This window comes from Ruditapes philippinarum, unplaced genomic scaffold (genome assembly GCF_026571515.1).
Source record: "Ruditapes philippinarum isolate M1 unplaced genomic scaffold, ASM2657151v2 ctg239_1_1_1_1, whole genome shotgun sequence".
NCBI lineage: Eukaryota > Metazoa > Mollusca > Bivalvia > Venerida > Veneridae > Ruditapes > Ruditapes philippinarum.
Genome location: NW_026858173.1, coordinates 601,558 through 613,029, shown reverse-complemented (window position 1 = coordinate 613,029; position 11,472 = coordinate 601,558). Strand labels below are relative to the sequence as shown.

Sequence of the window (11,472 nt, the reverse complement as noted above, 5' to 3'; positions counted from 1 at the left end):
TCATCAGATTCTATTAAAAAATAATTATTTTTCTTTAAAAATTTACATATTCCTTAAAAAACAGTAGCGACCACGAGTAGTAGTTTCTGTAATGGCACATTTATAATAATGACAATTTAAAATATAAAGTGATTCAATATTTCAATAAGACTGTAACGTTTTATGTCAATTTTTACATAATAGAATACAATATATTACTTTATTGCATACTATCAATACACTTTTCGCATTTGAACCACGTGATGTTCCGATAGATATCATCATTTGATTAAATATGGTAAATAAGCTTGCTTTCTTGTCCAAGTCCAAACAAATCCAGATAAAATGCATATCGTACCAAATAAAGTCTTCTTGGCATTGTCAGAGTTCAAAAATTCATGTCAAATCCTTTCTATACTTGAAGAAATAAAGTTCGGTCAAAATGGCAAACAATGGATGTGTTAAATAAAGAAATATCTCCCTCTGTAAATTAATTTTACTTCTACTGGGTCTAAACAAGGTCATGCACACTTCATATGGAACGTTTCAATTGCATGAAAGTCCGAAAGTATAAAGTATGTTCCAGGTAATGTATTGGTTAAGATAAAAAAAACATCATTCAAAAATTGAAAAAGTAAATAAATCATACTATACTTTATAATATTCTATATTACAATCATATAATAAGTATTACAGTATATGATATGATATAAACATGATAATGTTTAGAAAAATTGTATACTATCAAACAAAACGTGGGCCTTGTCAAGAAAGTCTCATAGTACATCAGGCAATGAAACAGCACACATTGCCTGTTGTTCTGATTTAAATACATGCCATGTGGACGTTTGATTTATCAACATACACTTGAAAAATGAAATGTAGTCATGTGTGGTTGCTGTGCTGATGAAATAGTTTCGTTTTTAAATTAGGTGTAACATTTACAAAATTTAATAATTGAATACTTTAAATCAAATAACAATGTCAGTAAAAAGTTGTTCTACATTTTAAAGAAGCAACATATAATTTGGCCTATATCATTAGAAAATAGATATATATAAATAACAGTGCATCAATGATTTACAAAAGAAGCCTTGCAATACTCTGTCAAAACATGACAAAACTATAATATTATTGATAGAATTTCATTTAAAAACATTTTAATTAAACTTTTGGTATATCTCAGTTTCAATGAAATACAAGCATTGAATAATCAAATAATTATGGTTTCGTAAAATATCTTCTGCCAATGGTTTATATACATCCTTTATTTATACATGTCTATTTTTAATGACAAAAAGGTCTGTTACTTTTTAAAATAAGTTACAATAGTAAATATATTCGTAAAGTCAAGACTACAGGGAGTGATCTTTTTAGTAAAATAATACGATGAATGTGAAAAGAAATACACAGTTAAATAGATACTGGATTTTATTGCATGCCTGTAAAGCATCTGATTATACTGAAATGTCAGAAATGAACAGTCGTGGTTTATAGGACCATAAGTATTTGTGAGTTCATGGATAACCACTCAAATATTCAAGTACGAGCTAACAAACAATTTCAAAAGCAATCATCTAGAAAGAGAAAACAAATTGGTATCTTAATTGGTATGGCCTATTTTGTTCAGTGAAATGACAATATTCTATTTTTGAATACATACACATATCAAATTTTCTAAAGAAGGAAAATAAAATCGGGTATATGTCAACCCTGATATGTTAAACTATCATTTCTGGTAGTCAGGTATCCACGTACACCTGGCTTAAATTCCGTCAAAGTAAAGCAATCGACTTGCAGCTGCAGTCACCTGGCTCTAAAAGCAGTTTTCCTCTTAAACACGTTACACAACTGATATATTATCAATACGAAAGGTAATCACTGACATTTTTATATTGATAAAACCAAAGATATACTGCAAATATGAAAATAAACAATAGTCTTTCTTATTAATAACGTTTCAAATGACAACAACTGCGGGGTTTCCAATAGGAAAAGATGTCCTGCTAATAGAGCTTAATAACTTTGATAGCCAGCGCTTTCTTCAAGTTTTTCCAATCTTCTTTTCCCGAGTTTAATCATCTCCATTAATGCAGCTGAAATAGATATATCAATTTTATATACTGGTCATAGATTTTTTGTTAATAAATTTGATGAATCAGTTTTGTTTGCGTATCTACAACAATTCATTTGTTTTTTAAATTGAGTTTTCTTCTGTTGCACTAATTTTAAATTACACTTTGTGCCCGGCGACCAGTGCAATCAAAACAAGCCGTTACGTATTTGCAGTACGAAATATTGGCAATTACTAGTATTCTCACTACCAAAGGTTGTTATGTTGTGCAAAGTTTCTAAATGGTTTTTACGGTGTCTCTATTGAAAAGGAGTGGAAAAAGAGAATCGCCAAAGATGCACTTAATATGTTTTCCGGCAGCCAAGACAGTCCCGTTACCCAAAAATACAGTGCAACATGGGATTATGCACTATGTTTCACCACTGGTTTAACTTTTATTAAGTTGTGTTTAGTTTCACCACAGTTTTTTGCGTATTTAACGATCTGTAGAAGTAAAGAAGGGGATCTTTTAAAGCGCACTAAGGTTCACACATTGCGCTCTATCAGAAATGCATCTATGTTGCTCCCGCGTCCGATTATTTTGGATCGAATCTCTTACGTTTTTCACCTTCTGCCAAGCCCTTGAATGGTTACAACTAAAATCAGCTTAATTGTGCATCTGTGCGAAAAGTTGTGACAAAACGGTGCATAATGTGTGCAAAATTTCACATGCCGAGGAAAACACCTATTTCCCGTCGAATACGGTCCATTTTCAAGACTTATGACGGTGTATTACGCGCTATTTCATTTAAATGGTTAACATGTTTAATACGTCCTTTGGCAAGTACTATCGCTTACAAAGTCTGGCCTGGCATCCAACCAAAGAGAACTTGTTACAGTATCGCGCTTTGTGGTTACAGTAAAGAATTTCCAAGTTAGCGACGAGTCGTATTTCTGCACATTCTATCAAGTAGATTGGTTTCTTAAATGTATGTTTGTGTTTGGCTTGTAATGAAATGATTCCAGAATATAGGGCAACTTGATAGTATATGCTGAAACAAAATATACCTACCTCTCTGCCAATCTTGAAAACTCTATTCTGTAACCACAAATCGCGATACTGTTACACGTTCCCTGCGTTCCCCACGCCTACTACTGCAATAAAAATAGATATGCTTAAACATTGTCTTCCAACCCAAATTCTCTTCAGTTGATCTCCCAAAACCATTGCCGTGTTCCCGGGAAGCGTATTTGAAACTTTGTGTTTGTGTTAAAAGATTTTTTTATTGATTCATTACGTGTGTACTGTTGAAAAATGTCAAAACATTTACTGTTCTAGATTTTTTTAATGATCTTGAGCTGAGATGTAACGACGTAATAACTTATAAGAAACACATATATGGTGACAACAATCAACACAATCGAAACAAGATATACATAAGATTATTTCTAAATTAATACTAAATGATTTTATTCAAACGTTTTTATCTTAATCATAATTTTAATGGGCCTGATACATTTCGGACACGTGACATAAACATATTGAAAAAAGAGATTTTATAAAGCAAAAACATAACAACCTAACAGAAGTGCATCGGCTTGTAGATCAACATTATTTTCATTAACGTAATTGACAACCGGAAAGAGGAGTTGTTGTTTAAATCGAAACCGTTCAAACAGTTCTTGTTTGCATTTCTTTACTGCCTTGTCTGTAAATACACGACGTTTCTCTGTCCGCAAAAGTTCGCTGACTTCGTCACACTTTGTCAAGACCACTACCAGCGGACACTCTGTAACAGGTAAACATCGAAATTTGATTCATCTCACAATCGCAAACAAGTTAAATGTCTATTGAAAACATTTGTCAAAATTGTTCAAAATAACTTATCTATCAATTTTAATAATGCTTTTACACTATCGTTTCCGTATTGAGAAATAAAATTGTGAATGTTGTTTTGAAAGATGAAATAATGAGCAAAAAAATATTTAAAGAACGCCCAAAACGGCAAAATTTAGTATTGCAGTCTCGGTTTGATTGAACCTAATGGGAATTGTAAGCTACTGTCCTTGCAACTAAGCACCAGCGTTAGCAGAAATCAACATTTAACTATAACAATGGTAAATTGGTAAACAAACTTCAGCAGAAGCGGGAAATAAAAATTTGATAAATTATAACCTTCACAGTCGATGAATTGATGCAAATTTCTGATGAGCGTCGTCATCTTTTCTGACAGACCCTTTTGAATACTCATGCAGTCAAAAACAAAACATACACAATGTATTTTGTCACAGGGTGGTAGTTCGTTTATATTTTCCCTTTGCGTTTTTTGAATACCATTTATGATCTGAAACAGAAATAGATATCGATATTGATGCAATATGGGCGCATGTGGTTTAAATCATTTAGAAACTTCTCTTATAAAACTATAGATGACTTTCTCACAATTTCGAATTCGAGTTCCACCATGGACTGTGAATATTTCATGTGATGAACTTATCGAGCAAGATAACGGAACATTAGAGGTTATACTCAGGTGGTCGTTCGTGACAGAAATAATATGGAAATTCAATATTCCTCCTCCGGTAAAGCAGGAAAGTCTTCAAAAAATCTCCGTAGTGTTATTGCAACTTAAACAAAAACTAGCCATGTCTTTTAAACATAATTGTAATTGTCTGTACTCAAACCTAAAAACCAGCAAAAACATTGCTTATCAAAGAGACCAAAGAGACGAAACATAAAAACAAGAAAGCTAAATTAGATTTTGATTGATTGCATAATAATATGATTGAATAACATAATCATTAAAACTTGTTTCGTAGATCACTTTGCATAAAGAAATACATGTACATTTTAAATATATATAAACAATTAAAAAATAAAGACGTAAATATAAATTTGAACATTGTATTTATCCGGGACGTTCCCTTCGATAATGCGCTTGACATTATCTTCTGTTATTCCATCCATGTCCTGAAAGCCAGGGGTATCCCCAAAACATACTCTGCTCTTTCTTCTATAACCATCATCTAAGCATTCCATATCATGCAATTTAAACTGAAATAAAGAATGCTTTAAAATTATAGAAGAAAATTCTGCTTTACATTTACATCGATTTTCTATTTAAAAGCATAAAGCAACATATTATAAAACAACCGATGTAATTGCTTGCAGCAAATAAATAACTAGGTACCAGGAGTTCTAGGACGTACGATGAAAAGATAACCGAACTAAATTTAAATACCGATTAGAATGGTAAAGTTTCATTTAATGATGGTTATTGAGGTCATACATGTCATATGAAACGTTGTCTTAAAATTGGTTCATTAAATGACATTAACTTCATAGCCTTAATTGCTGATAACGTAATCAGCTTTGCTCTTTGATAACAAAATTGTAAATTATGTAAAAGACCTGATACTAACAAAAAAGGAATATGGGCTAAAAGATTCTTAAAGGAAATTAGTTTATATGATTGATAGAATAATTTGCAATATTTTACGTGTTGTAATAAGGTATGAATGGAATATTGTATTTTCTATATTATTTAGAAATCTTAATTCAATTAAATGTATCAAACAACCACCTTCTGCGTTGCAGATGTAACATTGTCCGACATTGCACATGCTGACCCGATTCCCACTGCTTTGAAAGTAATTTCATTACAAAGGGCAGATGCTATTGAGTCAATGAAGCTTGATTTTCCGGAACCTGTAGGTCCAACCACTAGAATCCTTAATGTCTTGTTTTCCAATGCTAAAGTACTCTCATAGATTGATTTTATTACCTTCCTTTTGTCATCTTCATTTTTCTGTAGTAATCAAATAAAGTGTTTGAAACAAGAAGTTTCTATGCAAAACAGTTAGCAGTCTCAAGCGCTCCTAGTATCAGAATGTTTCCAATGCAGAATCTTTTTTTAGAAAGATCAACACGGAAGAACGCCATTTAATAAACTCTAAATAAAACTAAAATTCATATAAAGAATAAGTCACGTTTTGTTTTGTAAATGTTTGTTTCCTTGCACTTCAAATCTAAAGTATTTTTACACTTCAGAAGGTTTAATTTACAACTGTACCAGTTAAATTAAAACAACTTTGTAAAACTAATTGTGAATTATTTAATGTTATATTTAACATTATATTGCATAAAAACAGTAGGACAAATATGTTTATACTAAACTAATCTGAAAGGTAACATTTTCGAATAAAATGTGTAAATTGTAGTTCGTAGTGTTAAATATCAATAATCTCTTACAGTTTATTACAACGAATATTATCTACTTTTCCTCAAAAACCTATAAATAGACCAGTCCTACCTGAACGCATTCCATAAAACAGTAACTATTGTTTTACAATTTTGTTAATCAGCGAAACAACTGGAATACGTTAAGGAATATTTCAACTCAGTAGCTCATAATGTGTAGTTAAAAAAATCTCCAAGAAAATATTATCTCTAATGAAACTAATAACCACGAGAATTATTTCATATATAAGTTAAACTTTATTAGTGTCCGTGTTTCGTTTCACTGTGTTTAAAACTGTTATCTTAACCAAGTCTGTTTATTTTACAAGAAATATATTTTAAACTGGAGGGCTTACCAATTTTGGTAAAAGTGTTTCTCGCTCAGACCAGTCGTCAGGTGCAACCTTCAGATCTTAGATATAAAAATACAACACTTGAACTTATGAGTTAAAGAAAATTTCCTTTCCAGTATATAGGCATTATATGATGCCAAAAGCACCCAGTCGTAGATTGGGCAATCGTTTATACATTAGAAACGTAATCTGTGCAAACTTGACATCAAAAATAGCATTGTGTTAAAATAAAGATAATATATGCGTTTTGTATTCGACAGTCTAAAAAACCTTTCTGATGCAAAGATATAAGTTTTTCTTGATACATCAAAGTCTTAAGATGAGATAAAATTGTGTGTAAAAATCTGCTTTTAGACTTCAACCAAGCCTAAATCTGTTAAGGTCAGAAATTTACTCACAGTGTGATGCTAATGTTTGTAGTATACGATAAAAATGAATTGTTAACCTTTATGGTGCCGAAGGTAGCTTTCAACCATTTCAAATATCCAATGAAATGCATTTACAGCTAAAAGTTCTTTCACATCATCCTTCTGTTTTTCTTCGAGATAGTTCATAATTGGAAACACATCCTTCTCAGGAACCCCGAAGAATGCAGCAATGTTTGTAACTGTTTCTTTAGCTGCCGGGCATTGAAATAAATGCTCAAAATCTTTCAATATATTTGGACATAGCTTGTCAAACTTAGTTGCAACAACCACCATTGGTAAACCTGAAATGAATATGATTACTGCAGATTAAAAACTAATCATTTACATATAAAATTTGTTTTGTTGTTGTTGTTTTTTTCAATAAACACAAATTCTTGAAGTTTTAGCACATTAAATGACATGACAATGTGATCATATGAAACTATTTTTATTATTTAAAACAGCTCATTGTCAAGACCTTAGTTAACATACCCGACTCTGCAATTGTATTTCGTATGTCACCAATGTTTTTTAACTGTTCTTTAGAAAAATCTTCGAAACGTGTATCACCTGCTACTACCATACACACTGAGTGAATACGGTCATTCAATGTTGCATTCGTCTTTAGCGCTATTTTGTTAAGCTTCGTCTTGTCTTGAAACTAAATAAATGAAATTAAATAAAGATCTAGTAAATACACACATACTATGATGAAGATAATATCAAATTTAAGGTAATCATTTAAACATAAATAGTGTAGTATTATGGTTCCTTAACATTGCACGTGAAAATTCAATGAGATATAAATTTATAATAATTTGCCAAAAACAAATCATCATATCGTTTAAGGAAAATATTAAGGAAAATAATTAAAAATGTATGATAATCGTAGAGTTATAACCCCTAACAATGTACTTCCTCTCACCTAGTGAAATTTAATATGATATATTTGTAAGTGTAGACTCCCGACAATCATTTTTTAACATTTTTAATAACCATTAAGGAAATTAATTAAAAAAAGAATGAATTGGGCTATTATGGCAGGTCTGTTTACAATTATTACATTATTTATTAACCGATTACTGCATGAGCATTTTGTGAAAAATGGCTGTTTTTATTAAAAGGTCTCATGTTACAAGTTCAAATTGCTATAAAACTATACAAACTTCTTCAATACTAATCAAACATGGCACAAATGTTGACTGGACCATTGCCTTTGTAACGACATGCTCCGTCTTAAATTTCCTGTTACCATGGCATCTACAAATTTCCAAAAATCAATATTTTGCGTTGCTTTTTCCGTCAAAATTGATTTCAAAGTGCTGCAATTTCTCAATGGATTGAGATAAAGTCAAAGGCTTTTCAGCGTTGGTTACACGTTACCTTATAATCGACCTGGGGCTTTTTTTAGCCTCTCACAAGTCCAAATTTTTCTTGGCGATGAGGGGGACTGCTACCCCATTCAAACCTCCCAAACAAAAGGGGGGCACACCCCCCTTCTGGCAACGCCCTGATGTATCTTTTTTAAAAGTGGTCACTTTTTTAAACAACATTTCTCAGACAAAAACAAGTGTTGGGGCTTAATAAGGCATATTTTAACTCTTTGTCATAACAAAAAGGGGGATGAAAAAGGCGTTAAAAGGCGTGTATATCGGGTAATGTGTTAATTACATTATAATAATTTACGTTGAGAGTATTCATTATCAGATATAAAAAAAACAAGCCGCTAAATGGATTATATTTGGTTGTTGCCGTTGCAAGTGTGAGATACATGATCCTATATTACAAATATTTTTAAAGATGAATGATAATGAAGTGCTCTAGAACAAAATATTATTAATCATTATATAAATGTTTATATATACTTATTTCACACTTTGGCCAATAGTCGCTATCACTGTGTTATGTTTAAACACTTTTCAAGATATTCTATGGAAAAGAATATTACATTTTAACAAAATCTTAAAAATGTTGAGTTATGGTTTGTTTATACTGCACATCCTTTCATTGGTTAATATTACAGTGTTAAGTCTCAATATGATATCTACGAAGATTGATCAAAACGTTCTCGGCCGGAAGTTCTTCCGGTAGTCAGAAAAACTTAACTAATGGTCATACTTTTCAACATAATCGCCATCTACGTCAATGCACTTTGCCCACCTGTGCTCGAACTTGTTTAACCCTTCAAAATAGAACTCTCTATTTTGGTCCTCAAAGAACTCATTGACCGCGTCTATGACACCTTCATTGCTTTCAAAACGTCTACCACGTTTCGGAAAAAGGTATAAATTAGACGGGCCAAGTCCGGAGAATATGGGGGATGGAGAAGGATTTCAAAGCCGCAGTCGCTTGCAGCAGCCATCGTAACTTGGGATGTGTGAGCTGGCGCATTGTCGTGTAGGAGCAGAACGCATTGAGTCAGTTTTCCCCTTATTTAACGCGCGACTTCTTGACGCAGACGTCTCAATTCGTCTGCATGGTACGTACCGTTTATGGCACGACCTTGCTCAATATAGTCAATCATGATTTTCCCCTGACCATCCCAACAAATTGAAGCCATCATCTTCCTTGCTGATGGCACCCTCTTAAATTTCTTCGGAAGGGGTGAGCTAGGGTGCTTCCAATGCATGCTCTTTTTTGCATTCTGGATCGAATTGATGAACCCATGTTTTATCCTGAATTACGATCCGGTAGATAAAAGCAAGTTTATCCTCGTAGCGAGACAAAAGATATCTTGAATGCCAAACCTGTTCCGTTTCTGGTGGTCAGTCAACTGTTTGGGGACACATCTAGCGGACACCTTTGGCATGCCATAGACATCAGACAGAATTGCCTGAACCCAAAGCTTATATCAACTTTCCTAGCAATGCTTCGCAGGTCTCGCCTTCTGTCGCACATGACAAGATCGTGCACAACTTCGGCAGTTTCATCGTTGGTGTTCTTATGGCCGCACATGCCACTTACCATCTCCAATGCTCTCCGTGCTCCTCTTAAATTCAGTAGCCCATTTTTTTACACTGCTATAGGAAGGGAACTCCTTCCCAAGTATATCCACCAAGTCCGCATGGATTTCCTTGGGGATATCCCTTTCTTACAGAGTTACTTAATGACGGCTCTGATTTCAACCTATTCTATTTGGCCTAAATTACTCACCATCTACTGATCCAAGTGTTTTTTATGTTACTTAATATTTATAAAACCGAGTGTAACTCGCTCGGTCAGTAATGTTCAATAAGATATCGGTATTGAAGTATCGTGTGTAAATATCAGTGTAGTGGCGGGCTGAAAAGGCGGTAATTGTATTTTCTTTGCTCAGGGAGCATTAAAATGATAAATGAAATAAACAAATAAATTGTGACCAAATTTGAGTTCCGAATTGTACGATCTTAACTTTAAGATGATTTAAAGTTTTTTAAAAGATAATTTGAAAAATGTTTGAAAACCTAGCAAAAATGCATATGTTTTTGTTTGATTTTTTTGATAAAAAATTGTATTTCCCGAGAAGAGATGCTAACAAAAATATTTGATGCACGTCAAGGTTTGTTCAGGCAAAAAATTAATACGGAATCATTTATAATGTTTCATTTACTTGATAGTCTTCAGGTAATCTTCCTTCTAATATAAGTTTAAGCTCTTCTGCAAGTCCTCTTTCGTGCTCAAATCCGGGCATGTCATAAATGAATAAATTCAATCTTTCATTCGTCTTTGGTTGAATGATAAATTTCGTTACCTGAATTGAAGTAACAAGAAGTAGCAGTTTTCCATTAAAGTTATTTTCTGATGACGCTCATATGTAAACTTAACCATATTGTCACAAGGGTAGAAATACAATTACAAACATCAGATCTTTAGAAATGTCTCTATTATATCGAATTATTGAATATTTCACTCCTTAATCTTATATAGCTTATATAGATCTATTTGTGAATTTTCCAGTAATATCTTATTACAGAAATTTATTTACAAACCTTCCTGGTGTAGCTCTCTGGTGTTTGTCCGGCTTGAGCAATCGGGACAAACTGTCCAGTAAACACTGCTGATAAAGTATTGATAAAACTAGATTTCCCAGATGCTATAGCGCCTACGAACAAAATATTGTAATGATCTATATCCAAACCGGGTAATGTTTCCATTGATATCAGTGCATCTTTCTTCGTGTCAATATCGTCTTTCTTAAATACAATTTGACATATATTTTATGCGTTGTAATGATTACTATTCAATGTTAAAATCTAAAATTATTCAGTCCTTTAACAAGAAAAAATCAATGGCTTTTTCAGTGTAAACATAATATTCGATCACAAAATCAAGTATTCACTGCATCACGAATCGCAAAGAAACACACAAAACAATTGTCAGTGCAATAAATAAAAAAAAACTTCATCTACTTAGCAATAGTTTGTGTTTACTACTTAGTACCTTGAATTTAAATATTTGCAT

The 11,472-nt window shown here is 32.5% G+C and overlaps 1 protein-coding gene across 1 annotated transcript; it reads right to left on the bottom strand.

The window, feature by feature from the left end:
• Nucleotides 1-689: 689 nt before the first annotated feature.
• Nucleotides 690-11,201, bottom strand: LOC132752389 (uncharacterized). Its single transcript, XM_060742709.1, has 10 exons — nucleotides 11,001-11,201; nucleotides 10,622-10,762; nucleotides 7,525-7,693; nucleotides 7,071-7,334; nucleotides 6,629-6,684; nucleotides 5,617-5,841; nucleotides 4,935-5,087; nucleotides 4,209-4,377; nucleotides 3,613-3,822; nucleotides 690-2,075 (listed from the first exon to the last, which is right to left on the bottom strand). Exons 1-10 carry the CDS (start codon nucleotides 11,163-11,165, stop codon nucleotides 1,996-1,998), a joined length of 1,632 nt encoding a protein of 543 aa, XP_060598692.1. The 5' UTR covers nucleotides 11,166-11,201; the 3' UTR covers nucleotides 690-1,995.
• Between the last annotated feature and the right edge of the window lie 271 nt (nucleotides 11,202-11,472).

Excerpts from the sequence above, each read along its gene's own strand:
- LOC132752389 (XM_060742709.1), bottom strand. The coding sequence starts at position 11,165 with ATGGAAACATTACCCGGTTTGGATATAGATCATTACAATATTTTGTTC. Across the intron at positions 10,763-11,000 it reads CAGAGAGCTACACCAGGAAG|GTAACGAAATTTATCATTCA; the intron begins GTTTGTAAATAA and ends ACTTCAATTCAG. Across the intron at positions 5,088-5,616 it reads TTACATCTGCAACGCAGAAG|TTTAAATTGCATGATATGGA; the intron begins GTGGTTGTTTGA and ends TCTTTATTTCAG.